The sequence below is a fragment of the Rutilus rutilus genome, assembly GCF_951802725.1.
Source record: "Rutilus rutilus genome assembly, chromosome: 1".
Lineage (NCBI taxonomy): Eukaryota > Metazoa > Chordata > Actinopteri > Cypriniformes > Leuciscidae > Rutilus > Rutilus rutilus.
The window spans coordinates 41,414,754-41,438,483 of NC_140209.1; the positions used below are offsets into that span (position 1 = coordinate 41,414,754).

The 23,730-nt window shown below is 42.2% G+C and overlaps 1 protein-coding gene across 17 annotated transcripts in view; it reads left to right on the forward strand.

The window, feature by feature from the left end:
* Nucleotides 1-23,730, forward strand: part of cacna1aa (calcium channel, voltage-dependent, P/Q type, alpha 1A subunit, a) — a 101,145-nt gene that overhangs the window by 59,141 nt on the left and 18,274 nt on the right. For 12 of the 17 annotated variants that reach the window (XM_084423388.1, XM_084423390.1, XM_084423393.1 and 9 more), the window contains 10 exons: nt 1,327-1,410; nt 5,282-5,398; nt 11,119-11,184; nt 11,294-11,391; nt 13,289-13,439; nt 13,875-14,002; nt 16,771-16,867; nt 20,144-20,258; nt 20,671-20,778; nt 22,325-22,428. In XM_084423388.1, coding sequence (XP_084279514.1) covers nt 1,327-1,410; nt 5,282-5,398; nt 11,119-11,184; nt 11,294-11,391; nt 13,289-13,439; nt 13,875-14,002; nt 16,771-16,867; nt 20,144-20,258; nt 20,671-20,778; nt 22,325-22,428 — 1,068 coding nt within the window. Of the gene's footprint in view, nt 1-1,326; nt 1,411-5,281; nt 5,399-11,118; nt 11,185-11,293; nt 11,392-13,288; nt 13,440-13,874; nt 14,003-15,952; nt 16,050-16,770; nt 16,868-20,143; nt 20,259-20,670; nt 20,779-22,324; nt 22,429-23,730 lie in introns of all 17 variants that reach the window. The other 5 variants (XM_084423384.1, XM_084423398.1, XM_084423395.1 and 2 more) reach the window with 3 other exon arrangements.

Genomic DNA, 23,730 nt, shown 5'->3' on the forward strand with positions numbered 1-23,730 from the left:
ATAGAAGTCTATGCAATGTCCTAATTTAGAGTAAACGTGTGTGTGTGTGTGTGTGTGTGTGTGTGTGTGTGTGTGTGTGTGTGTGTGTGTGTGTGTGTGTGTGTGTGTGTGTGTGTGTGTGTGTGTGTGTGTGTGTGTGTGTGTGTGTGTGTGTGTGTGTGTGTGAAATCAACACTCACTAAGTACCAAATGCATGTAAAAGTATGTTTACTTTTTTGGAAACTGCAACATAATACACAATTTCAAATTGTAAGACACAAGCAACTTGTGCATCTTCTATAAACTTTTAAAACTTACAATCATAAATGTATAATATATATAAATTTGGCACACACTGAATATTCCCTGCATTAGGCCAACAAAATGCAAATATGATGAACAAAATCACAATGTGCTTCATTTGTGTGAGAAGTGCAATTTGACTTGAGTGGCACAAGGACCTGTGCTGTTTGTCACAAAAGAAGATAAATAATCACAGACTTAAGGATGGAAATATAGCCTGTATATTTTTTCACAAAAAAATAATTCAAAATACTGTTTTATTGCCCGTTTTCTCACCTTGCCATTGCCAGGTGTGGCAAAAAGTCAATTTTGGGCCTTATTTGTATTCATATACCTGATTCTGTGTGGAAATAGGGTTTAGGCCAAAAAATGGGGGGAGGGGTCTTTATAAATCATAGAGGTCAGAATCAGCATTGTATGAGCAGATTTATGAACAGATAGAGCATGAGAGAGGGAAAGAGAGTGCAATGAGGTAGTATTCTGACGTAGATGAGAAAAGGTTTGGGACATGGAAGTACAGGACACAAAGGAAATGGTTGTAGTCAGCAAAAATTCATCCAAGAGACGCACATGAAGATAGAGAGCTGGAGGGCACATTGAAGTGATTAGGAGTGGAAAATGGAAAAAGAAAGAGATTTAGAGCGAAATGAAGATGACGGGTATGATGACGCGTGTTGGATGCAAAGAGTTACACATGATCTTTGCACTTGTGCCTCTGTTACCATGCAGCTGGTGTACTGAATGGCTCTAATGCAGTGTTTTCCTGCAGGCACTCACTTGGCAGCTCACAAAAAGGCTGTTATGTTCAGCATCTGGGCCACTAGTCTTTTAGGCATCCACCCTTTTTTATACACTGTGTGAGGGAGAGGAAAACGCAGTGAAGGAATAAGGGCTGAAATGGGGAAGGGAGCTGTTTTATTAGCACCAGAGAGTTCAAATAAATAATTTGCTAATTTTTTCTGTCAGCGTGTCACTGAGTGTATGTGCCAAATGTAATTCTCCTTTAGCCCAACTGACAAAAGCATCTGTGTCTTTTTACCACAGAACTACTTCAAAGATGCCTGGAACATCTTCGACTGTGTGACTGTACTTGGCAGCATCACTGATATTTTAGTCACAGAGCTAGGGGTAAGTGTGTAGCAGAAGGGCTGCCATCTGTGCGTGCGTATGTGTGTTTGTTTGTGTATCCTGTCTGTACGTTGGTGTGTATTTCCGTATGTGATTGAGAGACTCTCAGCAGGATCTTCTCTTGCTCACTGAGGTGTAAGGAACTCCTAAAAGTCTTATATAATCGTCCCAGTTGGTGTGTGAGGCAGATCAGTGAGCCAGCGGTGCTCATCTGTGACTTTTCCAGATTAGTCATTTATCTCCGAGTCAGATCAAACTGACCTACCAGTGTAAAAAAAAAAAAAAAAAAAGTAACACTTTACTTGAAGGGGTGTGCATAAGACTGACATGACACCTTCATAATCATGTCATGACACATGTCATGAATATGAAGGAGGGTTAGTGCTTGTTTATGACAACTGTCATTAAGTGTCATTCGCTCAATTATGAATTTTTTTTATGCAAATATGACATTGTTTGAGATGTCTTTATGACAACTTGACATAAACCAATACATCATAACCTGTTATAAATGTGTCATAAACATGACATAGCAGATTAATTATCAAACTTAAGAAACTACTTAGCTCTATAGTCATATGGTTGGTTTTGACATTGGCTGTCATGAGGCCATTATAACTGTGTCATGAATATATTTCTGACCACTTTTTTTTCCACTATTCCAGTATTAGTTATAAAATTCTTTGACAGTATTAACACTTAATGACATTTTAATGACAAATTAAATTCTTATCACTGTAGTTGAGGTCAAGAAAAATATTCATGACACTGTTATCAAATTATTTGACAGAGTATTAACACTTTTAATGCACTAACGCAACTTTTTAAACACATTTTAATGACAAATTCAATTTGTACCACTTGGAAAAAAAAACGGGTCAGTAATATAATGTAATGTTAACCCATAAAGCTAAGTAGTTTCTTAAGTTTGATGATTAATCTGCTATGTCATGTTTATGACAGGTTATGATGTATTGGTTTATGTCAAGTTGTCATAACAAAGACATCTCAAACAATGTCATCTTTGCATTTCAAATTACATAATTGAGCAAATGACACTTGATGACAGTGTCATTAACATGCATAAAACCTCCTTCATATCCTTCATGATTATGAAGGTGTCATGTCAGTCTTATGCACACCCCCTTCAAGTAAAGTGTTACCAAAAAAAGATATAAAGTTAACAATAAACTCTAAACTATTAACATATATTAATGATCCAGCAAATGATGATGACCATCTCTAAAAATGAGTGCAACATAAGATTGTGTTTTTTTTTGTTTTTTTCTTGGTTTCGACCATCAATACCTACCAGTTAACAGTTGTACAGACACTTTAAAGACCTCATGAAATCTAAGTTTTGAGACTTTCAAAATCTGTTAACTGTAAGGTTATTTATATGCTAGTTTGCACCTAAATTTGGCCAAATGAATCTTCACATATACATTCAAATCTACACATTAAAAAAGTACTGTCTTTCTTTTCTAGGAAAACAGACCAAAGATATTGATGACTCATCCTGCATTACACAATTTTTTGTCCTATCAAATGCTATCTAGACTGAGAATGTCCCACCCCAAATGCGACTAGCAAATCATAGTTCATGGGTGTAATGTAACTAAAGTGTGTTGCCTATCATATGGCCCTGACCCAAATGGCACCCTAAACACTCTCGGTCTTCCTACGAGTCCGCACTTTCATAACGTAATGCCTCTTTGACTGTCGGGAAGAAGTCTGCTGCGGAGCTCACATCAGTGTGGGCTCTGCAAAACTGTGCATCGGGTGCACATATCGGCCGCAAAGGGGGTGCTTGCGAGCACCCTTCTGACACCTAAAATGACGAATGGGACACCCTACGGTCTCATGGACTTAACGGACAACATGGCAGCCATTGTAAGTCCACAAGACCGAAAGTGCATATGAAGTGTGCCATTTGGGACAGGGCCTATGTAATAAAAAATAGTTAAATTAGTTAGTAATTGTATCATTTATTGTTTAATTTGTTTAATAGCCAGTAGGCTTTAGTTTATTTCACAGTCTGACAAAACCATGATTTACTACTTGCTATTGCACAACAAAAGCTGGTTGCATTAGGGGGACATTTGGCATTCTAGAGAGCATTTTATTGGACATACATTTCAGTCATCAAGACTTTTATTCCCATCAAAGAAATGTGAATATTTAATTTTATTTACATTTACATTTTTTTCTAGCTTTTAGGATTACTCAAGCATATTGATGACCTCAATGCAAACACACATGGGCTTTTGTTTTAAATGCATGGGGTCTTTTAACAGAAATGTGATGTGAAATAACTTGACATGATATTAATAACACAGTGATTCCTTAGTCTAAGGCCCAGTCCTGTATCTAGAGATCTACCTGGAGATTTTACATCACTGGTCAAGCACACCTGCCAGTAACCTTCAGTGAACCATCTGGACCTGGTGTGCTTTGTTAAAGTTGCAATTAAAGTCTGAAGGAAGTCAGATCTCCAGTTATCCGACTAACAAATAATATATGTACTGATAAAAGCTTAACAGCAATTCAAGCTGTATTGAAAGCATATGAAATGTGCATCATAATTTTAAAAATGAGATGGTTTGGGGTATAATCAACCTTTAGTTGGATCAAAAAGTTTGTTGTAAGATATGCATAAATATAATTCATTTCTTGTTTTATCTTTTCTTACATGCTTTCTTTAAACTCTTCTTTATGGCGGCTTTGCCCTCTGATGACTCCATCCAATCAAAATGCACTATGAAACTCATGTGTATATCCATGACCTGACCTGACCAATCACAATGGTTGTTTAATCAACCTCCAAAAATACTGCTATAAACCATGCTTCTGCAACATCTACATGTAGATGGTTTGTAATTATTATTTTTTTTGAGTAACTAATGCATCTGTTTCCCTGTGGCTGATGGTGATGATGATAATGATGCATGTGCTCGAGTCATGATGACCTTTCACCCCTGCTTGTCTGATGATATGACAAAACCCCTCTCAGCTGAGGTGTAATTGATCCGTAGCACAGTTTGGTAAACATTTGGTGTTTCTCTGCAGGTTTCCTGAATGCATGTTGCGCTCAACTTTTTTGTTGATAGGGAACGCTAGTAATTATTATGTTTCTGACACTGCATCTTCATACAGTCATATAGACATCCAAATACGTCAACACACACAGATGTAAAGATACTGAAGGCATCTAAATATGTCAGTTATGAAGGTAGAGATGGAGTTAAATCCACCTTGAGCTCATACTCTATATGTTTCCCTGTATTTCTGTGCTGCTTAAAAGACATTGAACAGTCATTTCTTCCCCTCAATTCCTGATGATTTCATGTGCCAAAAATGACAAAGTACAACATTTTACCACATCTGACTGAAATGTGTCCTTTAACCCAGCACGTGTGTCCCTTCTCTTTGCTAGTGCCCTCTGTTGGTCATTGTAAGCTATTAATGTGGTTGGCATGATTCCACGTGAATCTACAGATCAGTGCATTTGGTTGACTGAAGCAAGAAGTTAGGGTCTGTGCACTCCCTTCCCTAATGAGGATGTTTAGACTCTTACAATAATTTATTTTATTATTATTATTATTATTATTATTATATATTTTTGTTTGAGTTGCTGCCTCCTCCCTCTTCTGTCTTTCCCCTTTTTCACCATTGGATATGATGAGCCTGTTCAGTCTTGCCAGTTTGATATTTGTTTTCTGGTTTCTCCTTGTTTGATTTTGCTCCTTCCTTCCTTTTTTTATTTGTTTACAATTTGTAATCAAATGTTTCAGACTGACATAATTTCTTTTCTCTCTGTCTGCCTCCTCTTTCTCTACATCTGTCTGCTGCTTCCTTTCTCTCTGTGTAGAACAACTTCATAAATCTGAGTTTTCTAAGGCTCTTCAGAGCTGCTCGTCTCATTAAGTTGCTCAGGCAGGGTGAGACCATACGCATCCTGCTCTGGACCTTCGTCCAGTCTTTCAAGGTAAAATTATACACATACAAAGAAGTGTGCAACCACTGTTTTCTGAGACTTTGTAGTGCAGCATACACACCGTGTTAATCTCGTCAATGAAATTAATGTAGAAAATGTGGGTTAACATAGGTTGGTTTTGTTTAATTCGTCAGAGATTAAGAAGATGTGAAGAAAAATGTGCATTGTTAAGATAAATAAACAATTTTAATTACAGAATGCTGTTCAGGAAAATAAAAGTGATAAAGAAGAGGAAAAGTTTAGAAATTATGGTCATTAATTGCCCTGCTTGCGCTGGTGGAACATGGAAAGCGTGTAAATTAACTCACCTAATCAGATAATTGTATTCATCATAATCACATAAAATTAATCACACAACATAAACGTCTCGGGTTACGTATGTAACCCTTGTTCCCTGAGAAAGGGAACGAGACACTGCGTCGGTGACGACACTAGGGGAACGCCCTTCAGCGTAGCACGTCTGAATTCATGAATGAAACCGAATCCAATCCTATTGGCGTTGCGTGATGACGTAGTGTGTGACGGCATATACGGATGTGTACAAAAGCACGCCGGCACACAGAAATGTCAGCTTTTGCTATGAAGCAAGTGCTCCAGGCGGGGTGAGGTGTGGCGAACCGACGCAGTGTCTCGTTCCCTTTCTCAGGGAACAAGGGTTACATACGTAACCCGAGACGTTCCCTTTCGAGGGAACTCGAACTGCGTCGGTGACGACACTAGGGGAACGAGATACCCACTATACCACAACGAACCCCGCTCATCCTAGTGTGAAGCTGTCTTCAGGCGCACTTAGGACGAAAGCACTCGTGCACCGGGTGTAGAGGGAAGGTCCAGACTGTAAAACCTCATGAATGTGTGCGGAGTGGCCCAGCCAGCCGCCTCACATATGTCATGGATAGAAACCCCTGAAAGGAGGGCTCTAGAGGACGCCATGCCTCTGGTGGAGTGAGCTCTCACGGCCTTAGGTGAAGGCAATTTGCGCACCTGATAGGCCAGGGAAATAGTCTGAACGATCCAGTTACTGATGGTCTGTTTAGAGGTGGGAAGCCCCTTCTTGGGCGACCCAAAACACACCAGCAACTGGTCTGACTTCCGCCATGAGGAGGACCTCTGAATATAACACTGCAGTGCTCTGACAGGGCAGAGCAGATGAAGTCTCTCCTCATCCGCCGTCACGTGAGGTGGAGGATGAAATGCCTGCAGAACCATAGGCCGTGCCACATTAGATGGCACCTTGGGCAAATAGCCGGGCCTGGGATGTAAGATGGCCTTAATGTTGCCTGGAGCAAACTCCAAGCACCCATAGGAAATAGAGAGCACCCGGAGATCTCCTACCCTCCTCAGAGAAGTAATGGCCAACAAAAAGACCACCTTAAACGAAAGGTTCTTGGCCTCAGCCGACTCCAGTGGTTCGAAGGGAGCCTCGGCCAGCCCTTCGAGAACCACTGCCAGGTCCCAAAAGGGAACTCTGGCGCGAGTCGCAGGTCTCATCCTCCAGGCTCCACGTAGGAAGCGTACGACCAAGTGATGCCTCCCCAGCGGGCCATCACTCAGAGGAGCGTGGAAAGCCGCAATGGCAGCCACATAAACCTTGAGTGTGGACGGGGTAAGCCCGGCAGAAAAGCGGTCTTGGAGAAACTCCAGTACTGAAGCCACTGGGCAGTTAACTGGGTCCAAGTCACGCTCTCTGCACCAAACGGAAAATACATTCCACTTAAGGCCGTATAACTTCCTCGTGGAGGGAGCTCTGGAAGTTAATATGGTTTCGACCACTCCAGCTGACAGGCCGGCTTCTAGGTACTGTGCCCCCTCAGGGGCCAGACCCACAGTTTCCACAGCTTGGGTCGAGGGTGGAGAACTGAGCCCTCTGCCTGGGACAGCAAGTCCCTCCTCAGAGGGATCTGCCATGGCGGGCCTGCCAGGAGTGAAATGATGTCCGAAAACCATACTCGGGCCGGCCAAAACGGGGCTACTAAAAGTAGACTGACTCTGTCTCGACGGACCCTTTCCAGAACTGCTGGGAGCAGAGCGATCAGGGGAAATGCGTACAGACGCAGCCTCGGCCACGTCTGCATCATGGCGTCCAGCCCCAGCGGAGCTGGATTCCTGAGAGAAAACCACAGTGGACAGTGGGACGTCTCTTGAGACGCGAAAAAATCCACTTCCACTGGGCCAAATCTCACGCACATGGCTTCCACCACCTCTGGGTGGAGTCGCCACTCCCCGGGCCTCAGCCCCTGCCTCGACAGGACGTCTGCTCCCTGATTCTGGTCCCCCGGGACATACATCGCCCTGAGAGACGATAGTCTCCGCTGGGACCACAGGAGGATCTGATGCGCCAGTCTGCACAGAGGGCGCGACCTCAGACCCCCCTGGCGGTTCAAATAAGACACCACCGACATGTTGTCGGTTCTTACAAGGACATGGCGACCATGGAGGTCTGGCAGGAAGCTCCTCAAAACCCGGAACACCGCCAACATTTCTAGGCAATTTATGTACCAAGAGGAATGATGGTCCTGCCAGAGGCCTCTCGTAAAACGGCCGTCCATGACCGCGCCCCAGCCCGTGAGGGAGGCGTCTGTCGAAATAGATACTCGGCGACATAACGCTCCCAAATTGGGACCCTGGGACAAGAACCAAGGCTTCTTCCAAATTGACAGGGAACGAAGGCATCTGTGCGTAACCCTTATCAAGCGGAATGGGTTTCCCCTCGGGGAAAACCCCTTGGTTCTCAACCACCACTGCAAAGCTCTCATGTGTAGCAGGCCAGAAGGTATCACGCTGGACGCTTCTGCCATGAGACCCAACACTCTCTGAAAGTGTTTGACAGTGACGGCCTGGCCTAGCTTCAACCTGGACACTGTGGTCAGGATAGACTCGATCCGAGCAGGAGACAACTGAGCCCGCATCGTGACCGAGTCCCACACCACTCCCAGGAACGTGGTTCTCTGGGCTGGTGTCAACACGCTCTTCTTCGTGTTGAGTCTTAACCCCAGGCTCTGGATGCGGGCGAGGACGACATCTCGATGCCGAATCGCCAGCTCTCGCGACTGGGCCAATATTAACCAGTCGTCGATGTAATTGAGCACCCTGATGCCCTCGAGCCTCAGGGGTGCTAGAGCTGCATCCATACACTTGGTAAATGTGCGAGGGGAGAGTGCTAGGCCGAACGGAAGAACCCGATATTGGTAAGCTTCGCCCCCGAAAGCAAACCTCAGGAACTTCCTGTGAGATGGAAGGATGGAGATGTGGAAGTAGGCGTCTTTTAGATCTATCGTGACAAACCAATCCTCGGATTGAATTTGACTCACGATGATGGGAATAGTGAGCATCTTGAACCTGAACCTCCTCAGAGACCGATTCAAGTGCCTCAGATCTAAAAGTGGACGCAACCCTCCATCCTTCTTCGGAACTATGAAGTACCGGCTGTAGAATCCGGACTCCCTGACTGGTGGGGGAACATGCTCTATGGCCCCTTTTGCCAGCAGCGAGTAAACTTCCTGTTCTAACACCAGACCCTGCTCTGGGTCTACTGCAGTCCAAACCACCCCGTTGATACTTACCTCTTTTTTGGTGGGCAGCCTGGAACTGCAGCCTGTACCCTATTTCTACAGTGCGCAGGACCCATGGAGAAATATTGGGGAGACGTTGCCATGCCTCGACAAAAATTCAGCAAGGGAACCAGCCCCTAAGGGTTGGTGTCAAGTGTCTTGTGAGAGCCCTTGACGATACCCTGAAGCGGAGGACCGGCAGGGAATAATCGAAAACGACTCTCGGTGTGCGGACGCCAGCGCTGCCCGGCCGCAAGCTCTTGGGGCAGACAGAGCAGCGTGCGTTCGCTGGAAACTGATGTGTCCCGAAGCGCAATTAGCGGCGGGATGCTGACACTAGTTTCCTGAGGGCCCGGTGAGAGGGAGGATCTCGATCGCTCTCTTTTTGGGGGGGCCAGCCCTCCAAGGTCTCACATAAGTTAGGACCTCTCTCCCGACACCTTCCTGGCCTGAAGGACAGTCCTCAGATCCGTCTTCTCAGGAGGCTTGGGCGAGAGCGCCGCCTAGAGTCCCAAGCTCAGCTTTTGCTTTTTTTTTTTTTTTTTTGAGGGGGACTTCTAGAAGCGACACTCTCCTTCAGATATTAGGCTGAATTCAAATATCTAACCAAGTTCTAAAGTCAGATAATATTTTAATTATTTTAATTCCTCAGAATTAAATGTAGCCATAAACACTGGATAGTGCACCAGAATACTGTTTAAATACTTATTTATACGATCTACTACACGCTGCCTCGGCAAACGCGAGCCGTTACAAATTGGCTTTCATCCCTCGAGAAGAAAGTCAACAGGCGCGAGGCTGAAACACCCGAAACGCACGACTGTGTGCGGCGAGTTATTTCACAATGAACAGCCTGCCAGCACCCTCAGGAGCTGACTGTGAATGCCTCGCACCCAAACAGTATTATTTCCCAGATCGCGTGTGTCCCTTTTATTGCAGACCCTTAACGCGCTGTCTCAACAAACGCGAGATTCGAGTGGTTCACAATAAATTTGGCTTTCATCTCTCGAGAAGAAAGTCAACAGGCGCGGCTGAGAGATCCGAAACGCACTGTGTGCGGCGAGTTATGACTACATGCCTATATCTTTATTGCAAACTGCAAATAGACTCGTAATCAACGCGCGCCTCGGCAAACGCGAGATTCGAGCTACTAGATTCTGTATTGCAATGCAGACATTCAATCTACGCGCTGCCTCGGCAAACGCGAGATGTCAGTCATAGAATCGTATAGCAAACTGCAAAGTACACTCGTAATCAACGCGCTGCCTCAGCAAACGCGAGATCCGAGCTACTAGATTCTGTATTGCAAAGCAGACCTTAAATCTACGCGTTGCCTCGACAAACGCGAGATCCCAGCCACAGAATCTTATTGCAAAGTACACTCGTAATCAACGCGCTGCCTCGGCAAACGCGAGATCCGAGTTACTAGATTCTGTATTGAAATGCAGAGTTAAAATCTACGCGCTGCCTCGGCAAACACGAGATCCAAGCCACAGAATCTTATTGCAGAGTAGACTCGTAATCTACGCGCTGCCTCAGCAAACGCGAAATCCGAGCCCCTATTCTATTTTGCAATGCAGACTTTACAGAACATACAACACCAAATAGGACAGAATTGTTTCACACACACAGAGCGCTTGCTGAATAGCAAAAAGCTGACATTTCTGTGTGCCGGCGTGCTTTTGTACACATCCGTATATGCCGTCACACACTACGTCATCACGCAACGCCAATAGGATTGGATTCGGTTTCATTCATGAATTCAGACGTGCTACGCTGAAGGGCGTTCCCCTAGTGTCGTCACCGACGCAGTTCGAGTTCCCTCGAAAGGGAACTGGATGATTCATTTCAATCTGAACAAAATGGCGTGAATGCACTTAAGTAAACTTGTGATTTGCTACGCTTTAGTCAGGATGTTAATGCCAAGCGAGCATATTTACATTTACAATGAAACAAAAAAAAAAACAGAGAATGAATAACTAAAGCATATTTTTGTCAACTAAAATGGTAGTATGTTTTGATTATCGAAAGACGAAAATGTAACAAATTGTGTAAAAATTAACATTGCATGCATCTCTTGTAGACAAAATGTTAACATTCTGACAATTGTTTCACACACATTTAAATGTTGATTAACTTTGACTTATATGCTGTGTTTAGGCTCTGCCGTATGTGTGCCTACTCATCGCCATGCTGTTCTTCATCTACGCCATCATTGGCATGCAGGTGAGTATGTGAGAGAGTGTGTGGGAGGCTGCACAGTACATACTGAGAATAGGTAAATGGCTATATTTGAAGGTAGTGGGCAATGAGATTTGTGTTTTGTGTTTCACAGCTGTTTGGGAACATTAATATTGATGAGGAAAGTGAGGGTGCCATTAACCAGCACAACAACTTCAGGACTTTTTTCCAGGCCCTAATGCTGCTCTTCAGGTTTGTGTATGCATCACAGACTGGCTCTGTGAAATGTTGTGTGTGTGTGTGTGTGTGTGTGTGTGTGTGTGTGTGTGTGTGTGTGTGTGTGTGTGTGTGTGTGTGTGTGTGTGTGTGTGTGTGTAATAGAGGCTGACATTTTTTCGGGAATCCCACGGGTCACGGGATTCCCGTGGGATTCCTGCAGGATGGGAGTCATCTTTGCTATTAATCACGGGATTTGGACGGTACAGGATAAATGGTTAACGGGAGCAGACGGGAGCGGGAATCAACCAGCAAATATGACAAAAAAAGAAAAAAGTAAATGCACCATTTTGTAGTTTCCTTTTAATACGCCTACGCCTACAATGTAACGCAATTAAAAAATAACTGAAAACTGATTATAATTTAACCAACAGTAATTCTGGATTGCGTCCACCAACAAGTAAATAGGAAATAAGCGAATCAGAACACTGCGCGCCAAACCAGCAGTATGTGCGCAAGCGTGAACCACTAGTGTTTCTGTCTCACTCTGGATATGCCACTGCATCACATTTCTCTCTGCGTGGCGTGGAGTGTCCGTTTTTATGTCGGCTCTCATGTTAACTGGTTAGAGCTTGTGTTAGAGCACAATACCTGCGTGACACACATACTTCTCGAGCCGCGCTGAAACCGCGTGCTAGAAATAGAACCGCAACCGACGCCTATTTTTCACGCGACACGCACGAGTGTTGGAAGTTTTCAGACAAAATTGAAGGCGCAAATACATATTAATAAATTACATTTTGATGCTTGAAAGTCTCTCGGTTTTGACAAATGCATATATAATTGTAATTTAAAAAATAGGCCTAATTATCGATTTTCAAATATTGCCCCTGTCAATAGGCCTACAGAACGAAATATTCTGCCGACGTTGTCTTTGCTGTATCAGGCTATACATCCAAATGTAGATGGTCTGTCGGCGCACAGAGCCACGCAGTCGCAGACAGCACGTGAACTTCGTGAACACCGAATTCACTTTTCTTTCTTATCTATTTGTGTTTATTTGTGTTTGAACCATAGACTGTAAGGTTTGAACAGACATGTGCACGAAAAAATATGCCAGTGTCCGTCTCAACGATACGTGCATTCGTCTTAAAGGGACAGCACCCAATATACCTGCAGCTGTTTGTGTCACCAAAGTTAATCAAACAACAAAAGAGAAAGAGAAAAATCATGTTTTGTCAAAAGATAAACTGTATTAATATTTAATACAGTTAATTTACCTGAAAAACATAAAGCACCACTTTATTTCTGTTTTATTGTGTATACGTGTATTTGTGTTTTATTGTATTTAAATATTTGTATTATGTTTATTAGTTTCTATGCAGATGCACTAGGCCTACCCTACACAATTACCCCAATCATCCTGGAATTATTAATTCTTTACAAAAAGAGCTATTCAAATCATCAGGTGAAATTGTTTTCAGGAAGTAGCAGTAAAGCAAGAAGAAGTGCAAGATAGTTTTTCTAAATTTCATTTGACTCTATGTGCCTATAGGGGTGGGTTGGGGATGGTGGCAATGTAGTATCTGGATATTTGCCGCGGGACGAGGGCTTCGATTACCTCTCTCTTTTTTGACCATACATGTGTTTGCACCCCTGTATGTATTAACTAAACACTAATTGAAGAAAAAAATATATGGGAGCGGTACAGGAGCGGGAGTCAGTTTAAACAGGAGCGGGATGGGACTGGGAGTCAATTTACCAGGAGCGGGATGGGATGGGATTATTTTTTAAACTTTGGTCTGGGAGTGGGACGGGACAAGATTTCTTTCTATGGGAGTGGGACGGGACAGGAGTGAAAATCCACTCCCGTGTCATCCTCTAGTGTGTAACATACACTTTCTAACCGTAGTTCAACTCTGTACATTTGTAGGAGTGCTACAGGTGAGGCATGGCATGAAATCATGCTGTCATGTCTGGGAAAGAAGAAATGTGATCGTTTATCTGGTAACACGGAAGCAGAATGTGGGAGCGAGTTCGCCTACCTCTACTTTGTCTCCTTCATCTTCCTCTGTTCCTTTCTGGTGAGAATGATTGTTGTTATTACAACCATTGCACTCATAGGCATAATATACTGTGGAACATGTCACCACAGCTGGTTGCAATGTCGGATTTTGTCCCTGCTGGTAGCTTGTAGAAGATGAAAGGATCTCCAATTGTTGAGCGGAAGTTTTCATTTCTTTAGGTAGTATTCGGAAGGCAATCGGAAACTGGAATTTATAATTTTGATGTTTTGCTGAGTGGTCACTGTTTGTCATCAGTGGTGAACAGTGACTCAGACATGTGACATACTTCTCTAGTGCTTTTCCATCTGTTCCAATAAAATAAACCAAATTTACAACGTGACTCCCATGATTGTATTGTATTATTATTGCTTAAAAACAGAAAAATAGTCCTATGTACATTTGTTGTGTAATATACAGCTCAACTCATCAGACCTTTGATTTACATGTGTGTAGATGCTCAATCTTTTCGTGGCTGTGATCATGGATAATTTTGAGTACCTGACACGTGACTCCTCGATCCTGGGACCCCATCATCTGGACGAGTATGTGAGGATCTGGGCAGAGTATGATCCAGCTGCTTGGTGAGCCCATGCGCACTTGCATGCATAAACACATTATATACTACTCTTGTATATTTTGTAAATAACATACTAATTCTAAGAAAGTACTAATTACTTGTTAACTTGAAGTGAAGTTATAAATTATTGAAGTTATTTTATAAATGTATCTCACTGAACTCAACAATGCACTCTTGGTAGTTTTGCATACTGTAGATATACAACTAACATTAGTTTGTCAATAACAGGTTTCTTGGTAATTAATAGATAATCCTTGTAAAAGACCATACAGTCTTTTAAAATACATGCTGTTTAAAATGCAGACTTGACATGCTACTTGACTACAACTTTTTGAATTTCTTTGGCCCCTGAATTTCTGGACAGACCATTTTTAAGAGGCTATTTTAAGAAACACTTTTTTGATCTTGTGTGAAAGGCCAGTCTGAATTAAGTGTCTAACTATACATTTTCATGCATGTGAATAAAGCCTCTGTCCTATATAATGCAGAACACATTGGCCCTCTCTTATGTGTTCGACTGGAACGCTTCGTTTTTGACATTGGTATAGAGCCGTGGCTTCTGGCACAGTCTTTAACGTACAGAGCCTGGCTTCATTGTATCCTACCTTGGACCAAACAGAGGGGAGAATACCACAGCACCAGCTGAGAGAAAGGGATCATGGATTTGAGCTTCTTAGCTCTGTTAAAATCCATCAATCCCCCCCAAACCCTCCTACGTGCCCTTCTGTGAGTCCCAGTCCTCCCACTCTGGAATACTGCATACTGCAAGCCAAACTTACTGTGCCAGCCCCCATCCCTTCTACTGAACACGCTAAGTTTCCCGGTATCTGCATTCCAGTGCCTGTCACCCTAATGTTGTGTGTTAGACAATAATGTAGGCGGGCAACTGAGTGTAGATATTCAGAGAAGAAAAGGAAGGTCTGAATCTTAACTTACAAGCAGGATTAAAGCCTTGTTAGGGAAATCATACTCAAAAGATTGAGGAGAGTTTGTCTTCCAGTGATTCTTTTCCTGAACGGCAGGATCAATCTGACAAGTAAGATGGGAAGAATTAAAGAAAGAGAAGAGAAAGGAAGTAGAACAAGAAGGAAGGAAAGAAGGTGAAGAAAAAAGGAAGGAATGAAGGCTAAATAAAAGGAAGTAAAAGGGAGAAAGGTTAAGGAAAAGGAAGGAAAATAAATTACTAAAGGAAAAGAAAGGAAAAAAGGAAAACAAAGGACTAAAGAGGAATGAATGGTAAGAGGAAAGGAATACAAAGAGAAAGAAAGGAAAAGTGAACAGAAGGAAGGAATGGAAAGATAAAAAAGGAAAAGTGGAAAGAAGGAAGGAATGGAAAGAGAAAGAAACAAGTTAAAAGAAGAAAGAAATGGAAAGAGAATGAAAGGAAAAGTGGAAGGAAGGAAGAGAAACAAATAAATGATGGAGAAGAGAATAGAAGGAAGTAGAAAGGATGGAAAGAGGAAGAAAGAGTGAAATGGATGCAAGAAGGAAAGTAACAAGTAAGGAAGGAAAAATTAAGAAGAAGAAAAAAGGAGGAGGGAAGGAAAAGAGAAAGGAATGGAAATAGGGAGGAAGGGAAAGGAAGGAATGAAGGAGGAAAGAGAAAGGAAGGAATGAAAACAAAAGGTAAAAGGAAAGGGGGATGAAAAATAGAGGGGAGGAAGAAAGGAAAGGAAAAACAGGAAGATAGTAAGAAAAGAAAAACATAGAACAAACTGAAAACTGAAAGGAATGAAAAAGGGGGGAAAAAACAAGAAATGAAGTAGAGACGGGTGAGGAACCGTGTGCGAAATGACCAGACGCAGCCTAAAGATTTGACGACACAAACGGGTGACGAGCAAATAAGAAAATGTTTGTGTGATTCTGTGCTTCTTTTTCTGTTCTTGTGCTCTTCTTCCTGCCAATGTCTCTGTTCTGAGTTGTGTTCTCTAACTTCCCTGTATTCTTCTTACAGCGGGCGCATTCATTATAAGGATATGTACAGTTTATTGCGAGTTATCGACCCCCCTCTGGGCTTAGGCAAGAAATGTCCTCATAGGGTGGCCTGCAAGGTTTGACTTCCACTTAAAAACTAATATTACCTGCTAGCATCCAGAATGCAATGAATGTCGCTTACCTCCTCTTCTTTTTCTTTTCAACAATGTTTTTGTACTCTCACCATTTCTACTTGCATTCTACTTGATATGACAATGAGAATGTGCAGGACAATGCCGACACTTACAGGAGCATGAAGTGCACTAGTGTGTATGAAACAAGCAAACGAGAAAAACACTAAAGTGAAAGACAAACAAACAAAAAAGAAACTAATCAGCCATCTTTGATTTTTGTTTTGCTTGCTGTTGAGGCACGGCTAGGCCTAGCTGGTACGGTAGCGTGCATTGTTCTGGGTGGAGGGGGACAGAAACTGCATTGACATTAAACTTCACTACAATGCCCTGACAGCAGCGGGACTTTATGCCTGTTCTGAAGCCCCCCTGCTCTTCTATGCAAATTGCCCCATTGCATAGAACGCCGTTTTAACACTCAAATGTTGAGCACCTCCCCCTTCCCCTTCCCCACAAATAAACCGATCATCAGTTTTACGGCAGCCTAGTTTACCAAACCGCTCCTTTCGTCCAGGCCAATAACCTTCTTTTTGTTCTGTTCTCCTCCCTTCCCACTTTCCCGTCTCCTTCCTGATCCCTTCTTTTTTGATTTACTCCTTTTCTTCTTCTCTTTCTCTCTCTCCCATGCACATTTCCTTTGGTTTTTTGTTTTGTTTCGGTTGCCCAGTGGCAGAATCAGTTACAGGGATATGTATGAGATGCTCAGGCACATGTCTCCTCCATTAGGCCTGGGGAAGAAGTGCCCTGCACGGGTTGCCTACAAGGTAGAGGGCCTCCGAGTGGCCAGCGCTGTGTCTGTACTGTTGGTGTTTTCTCTTTTTATTTTCTCTCCTTCTTTTCCTCCTTCGTTGTCTGACGGAGGCCGCTATTGTGATTCTGGTGGCAGGGCCGGGTTCGGGGGTGTTAGGCTCAGACGGGCCGATCCACAGGGAAGCGGGAACGGACAAACCTTCTCAGCACTTTTGCACCGTATAAAGACATACACTAGCGCACTCTCATGCAGGTTTTAAAGCTTTAAAGAATGAAATGTAAAGGTTTTTACAGTCTACATCATCGATACATTAAAGCTAAATGCATATGCTTTAATGTACAGCATTGATCAATAAGTTAATTTAAGAACTGTGTATGACAATAAACACAAAAGCTGTGTCCCAAATGATGCAGAATACACTTATGCACATACACTATGTACTCTACCGTCTAGTGTATGAATTTTATAAGGTTATTTTGTCATCCAGCATCATAGTCTGATAGCCCCTCTGCTACTTAAGGAAAGCTGCGACAGTTGAGTGCATGTAGTGTCTAACATTCCACACTTTTTTCAGTTAAATAAGTGCATCATCTGGGTATTTGAAGTGCACTTTTTCTAGTTGGGATTTTCAGTGTGAACACACCACTCGCACTATTTAATGTACAAAATGGCATAGAATAGTGCATAAGTACACAAATTGGGACGCAGCTAAACACATACACATGCATACTGTATATTCACATCATCATGCGCATACACGCACATGCACACACACACACACATGCTCAAATACACACCCAAATGTGCGTGTGCAGCAGTGGTTGGAAGGCCTGAAGGGCTTAAGTCCTCCGAGTCCCTCAGCTCTGTGGATGCCGCTCTCTTAGGGACCCTTTCCTCTTGGGACCAGCTCTCTGTCTCTCTTTTCGATTACACACAGATAAGCAAACACTCACATACGCACAACAACGCACATATAATCCTTGGGTAGCGTTAAGGCAGTATGATGGTCTAAGTCATTTTCATACAATGTAACTCTTTTGCACAAAAAAAAAAAAAAAAAACCTTTTCCCACTGCTCTTTCTTCTGTCAATGCAGTTCTAATCTGTTTCCAGCCCCTCCTCTTTACATTCTGCCAATCATCTGCATGCCCCGCCTCCCAGGCCACTGGACCCTCCCACAAGCTACACTATTAGCTTTTTCTCTTTCTTCTTCTCTTTCTCTGTCTGTCCGCAAGTGTACACTGACATTTCATCCTTGGTCAGTGAACGACAGCTAAAAAGTGCAGGGAAGGAGATCTGCGCCCTTAGCGAGCCCTCAACAAGACTGGGATCTCCTTTCTCTTACTTTTGCTCTGCCCACCCTTCCTTTTTCTCTGCCCCTTTTGAACTCCCATTTCGTTGTCGGGTAAAATATAATGTTCCACAGAGTTTTCAATGATCTCCACCAACATAGACTTGTGGTGGCAGACCAACAATCTCTGTGTATTCAATCAGACAGGTCTCTTCCTGTCTAATGTGGTCTCTGTCGCCTCCTAATCTCAGTGGAATGAGGAACAGTGACCAAAACCATTGCATTCACCCTCTTTCTCCGTGTCAAACATTAGGGCCCATAATAGAGAATCACCTGGAGAGAATGTGACCAGCCTGTGGTAGAGCTTTCTTTTCTTATGTTTCCTGTAGCTTTATCTTACACTTCATTATCTTTCGCCCTTGGATTTTCATGTAGTTTTCGAGCTCTCTTTAAATTTGGTGTCACTGTCACTGTCTCTGTCCTGTCTCTTTCATCACTACCATATCCACCATCCAAACTCCTCCTGTAAAAGCTGTCAGTCCTAAACCAACTTCCTGCTCCGGTACTCCTCTCTGGCAGCCCTCTGCTTTTCTCTTTATCTGTAGCATTAAAGTATTACCTTCGTGCAGCAGGTAGCTGAATCCTCACTCTTAGCTCATCCTCTTCGCAACAACAACTCACAAAGCCATTCCCTCTTTTGTTTTGTTTTTTGTTTTTTACTGGAGAATGCTGCTCTAACCTAAACCAATAGCCTGCACCCATCGTTTTTGCATTGAGAGACCAGAGAATCTGGATCAAGCTCTTGTTTTATCCAGTAGCCCATCTATGATTGAGTCTCAATGACAGCAACCACTACTAAACCTAAATGAATGAGCTGAAATGAACCAACTAGATGATGCTTTCAGTGTTGGCTGCTCTGTTGCTTGTCCTGTGATGCATGTGACTGCATGATGCATGCTGGGAAAGAGGGTGGTGGGGGGTGGAGGGTGAGTGTTTCTTCTGGGATGGAGTGGGACGGGGAGACATCGGGTAACATGGGTGATTGCATAGCATAGGGTGTCATGGTATCGGAAGGATTGAGGTAACATTTAACCCTGTGCAATGCAATTATGACTTTCTGTGTTTGAGTATAATCTTTCCCCAGACCCACACAGGATGAATTATACATTAATACACTGACATTTACGTAATGCTGTTTTAATTTATTACTTCATCCTCTGGTCTGAGTTTAATATGTGAACCTCCTCCCTGGAAAAGCTCTTTGACTGACAGCTCAGATGCTGATATGAAAACAAGATATACCATTGCACAGATACAAATTCGATTTGTAGCATATGTAGCCCCAGTTTCATTGGCATCTAGGTCAGTGGTTTTTGACTGGTCTTGCTTCAGGATCCAAATGTTACATCAAAGGGCAACCCAGCTACAAAACGAATAAAACGTCCTTAAAATCAAACATCAGCGTTGACACATTGATTTAGTATGATTTGTTTTACCTTAGTGACACCTTACCTTCATGATTTTTGACAGTGAGGTCCTGTCACACAATTTGTCAATGTTGGCAATATAGAAATAGAATTGCACCAAATTACAAATGAATTTACAGAGAAATAAAATACAGTTGGATTAAACAAACTTTGAGGTCAACAACAAAAGATAGGAGAGTTATTTCCTCCTCACTTTTAAAAGTTGATAAAAAGTTTTATTTGTATTATGTTTTAAGTGTCTGTGACCCAATTTAGGGTCCTGATCAACCAGTTGAGAACCACTGATCTAGACCACAGAATAATACTTTATAATAAAATTGTTACCACACTAAGACAGCTCTAAATGAATTATAAACTTAGTGTCAAAAGTCACAGAGCTAACCCTGAAAATCCCTCCTCCTTTCTCCTCCCATTCCCTCTCGCACACCAAAAGCACACCCTACCCGGAGGTTCAAAACACACACATTTCAGTGGTCCTGCTCTTTTAACTGCCCCTGATTGGCTCTCCACAGAGACTATTGCGGATGGATCTGCCGGTTGCCGATGACAACACAGTGCACTTTAATTCTACCCTTATGGCCTTAATCCGAACTGCTCTGGACATCAAGATCGCCAAGGGTGGGGAAGGTTTGCCACCCCTTTCTTCTTCCTTCCCTCATTCATTCCTCTTTATATCTTTCCTGTGTTAAGTAGTTGTAGACTTTTCCTCTGTTTGTGCCTAAATCTGTCTGGTTAATGTATGGTTCATATATTTGCCTATAGCGGTTTAATTACAGTGGGGGTCAAAAGTCTGAGTTTCAAATGTAATTTAAACCTTACAAACTTCTGGTGAAAAAAGAAAAAAAAGAGGCCTCGTAAGAAAACTTACGAACCCCACTGACTCGTAAAATATCATTTGTAAGATTTTGCGCACAGTGCTTTTACATAAGATTGGATACAACTTTGTTCAAACCATAACAAAAATTGTGTGTGTTTGTGGAAATTTGTTTGCATATGTGTGTGTACGTGTTGTGTTGTGTACCTGTTGCTGTGTAAATAGGAGGTGTAGATAAACACCAGATGGATGCTGAACTAAGGAAGGAGATGATGGCGATATGGCCTAATCTCTCTCAGAAGACTCTGGACCTTCTGGTGACGCCACACAAGTGTAAGTTACCCAGGAGGTTGGTGTGTCCACAGCGTTTCTCTTTTACCACCTGAGGACAGCTTCTCTCAGTCAGCCCACTCACTGCTCTGCACCCCCTGATGGTCCAGGCCTGCCTCCTTAGTTTGGAGTCATTTTAGGACCTTATAGATATAGACCACATACCTTTAGATGGCAGACTGATCACAGAATGAATCGCAGAAAGTGTGTAGTACGCAAATCGGATAACGGCACAAACATATAAATAGATGCAATGAACCAAGGCAATATTTGCATAAATATACTTTCTGCGAACAGCCAAACTCGTAGCCTTTCAAAGTGTACTCCATGTGATAACGTGCGCAAACACTGACTAGAAAGTTTTGTCCTTATCCAGTGTCTGTACTATTAGCACTCATTTAGTTTTTGTTATCTGGGAACGTATATTGTTGTTGTCGTCACCAGTATTTTGTTGTTGGTCCACCTTGTACCTTTTACACGTAAAACCCGAAATATACTTTAGAGCAGTACAAAAAAACACTGAAAGATGTTTCAAGGACACCTGTTGTATTTCCATTATCTTTAGCATGTTTAGCTCCTCCACTTCCGCTATGTTTGAGAAACACAAAAACATATTGAGTTCAAGTGCTACAGAAAACAGTAATAACAGCCTTACTTGTACGCTCTAGCTCACTATGCCTGAGATCAGGGGGTGCCTTACTATAGATCAACCCTCTATAGATGTCTTTTCACTACAGGGGTTATGAGATTCCTGACAAGATGTACATAAAACAGTATTAAAAAAAATTGTATTGCACCACTAATATGCAACCAATAAGATGTATGTGCAAGCTTGCCGGTAAGACATGCTAAATGCTTACTATCTTATGAGACTTGCTTAAAACTAGATAGCCTAATGCTTGCTAGATGCTCCAAAAAAGCATGAAATAATGAGGTGGCGTTGCTGTCACACAATAAAGCTTTTGGTCAAATCATAATGCTAGTAATATAAAAGTACGTTTCAGATGAGTTTGCAGCCAGCATGTAATAATTTAGAACGATTTTGTTTGATGCTAATTTTATCTTCATTGTTCTATGCAGATCCTATACAGAGGTGGTGACCATGGCTTTAAACACCACTAAGCATGGCATGTAAACCTAGTCTGAAGTTACTCTTAGTAACTTCTCCATGTGGACTCGGTTCCATAAAGTGGCAAAGACCATTTATTGGGAGACCGTTTTACCTTGTTTACTGTATCAAGGAGTTATGCTGTAGTTTGGTGTCAGTTCTTGCAATACTTTGATACTTAAAACAGTAGAAACAGTCAGAGTATTTAAAATACTGATCATAAAAATGAAGTGCATAAAAAGCCCAGTTTAGCCATTTTAATCAGTCTGCTTGTGAAAAGACCATTGGCTCTGTGTGTGTCGATTTGACACTCTTTGTTTGTGCATGTGAGTTTGTGCATCTGCGTTTGTCGTGTGCATGTCCCGTCCTCACTCCCATCCACCTTGCTCAGGGTCCATCTCACCTTGTCTAATCGTACAGGGTAACTTGTCCATTTCTCAGCAGCGACAGACCTGACAGTGGGAAAAATCTACGCTGCCATGATGATCATGGAGTATTATCGGCAAAGTAAAGCCAAACGGACTCAAGCTCTCCACGATGAGCAGGTATGCCGTCTTCCTCTCACCCTGCAGTCAAAACCTCAATCCACAATGAGCTGTGACAAGCAATCCTCAACTATGCTAATTAGTTATTTTCACCAAACTCTGTGGATGTGCCTCTATTTAAAAAAAAAAAAAAAAAAAAAATTCTTAGTTAGTACCAATTGAGATCTGCAGCCAAAACTCTCACCTTCAGATGGAGAACCAGTGAAAATGTGCTAGATCCTTGCTGCTTGCCACAGTTCATGTGGAATCTGAGAATAAACTGTTCTTCTCTATCAAATTTGACAATGTACTCACCCTCTCTTTCTAATTTCATGAATGTGAGTGATAACTTTCTTGGTACTTACTTAGTAGTTCAATAGATTGAACTGGTTTCTTTGCTTGGACCTATGCTCATGACTATTTTTATAGTTAGCTTAACATTTACAACTGTTACTAAGAACAACCATTTGTCATTAAAGCACTACATTAACAAATGCATCTCTGCCACAAAATAATATATATATGGAACGAAAGGTGAAGTGTCTAATTTCTGCACCACTAGTGTCACCAAATGGAACAATGGACAAAAGCCTGTAGACCTGCCCCAAACACAATTTAGTCATCTTTAATCAAAATCATCCCTCCCCTCAAGAAACCTGTCACTCGCATGAGATCACAGCAATTAGCAAATTTCAACAATCCAATCAATTCCACATTGACAAAATCCAGTCCCGCCCCACATTTTCCCCCCTCTCATTCGAGATGCACTTATACATGTCATATTAGGGGAGAAAAGTCGATCGCAATTTCTGTTTTATGTCGACTTCAAGCTGGGACAAGAAAAGTATTTTTACATTGATAAAATTACACACATCACCTTTAAGCTCTGTGCTCATTTTAGCTGATCTCTTTAATTAGTTAAAACAACTGTAAGGACTGAGGGAATTTCATGAAGAAATTTTATCTCTCAAATCATCTTCCTTGGAAAACTAGACTTGCAATTGTAATCTACAGATTTAAATCACATCTGTGCCATTTGTGGCATCTATCCAAGAAGTGAAAAGAAATAGGATAAACCTGGGGATTCTTGTAATAATGACCCTTAAAAGGTGTTATAATTTTGAAAGCATTGCATTGCATGATTGCCCTCTTCCACATAAACTTCTAGATTGATAATTCATTGCCAAACTTACTGACTGACATAGATAATTCCTCATTTTATGAAGTCACTTGCAGTGGGTGGTTTATTATTTCAATATCTAATGGGTTGTTTTAATTTTGTCCATTCATTCTACCAACTGAATAACAGAATAATGTGTGTCC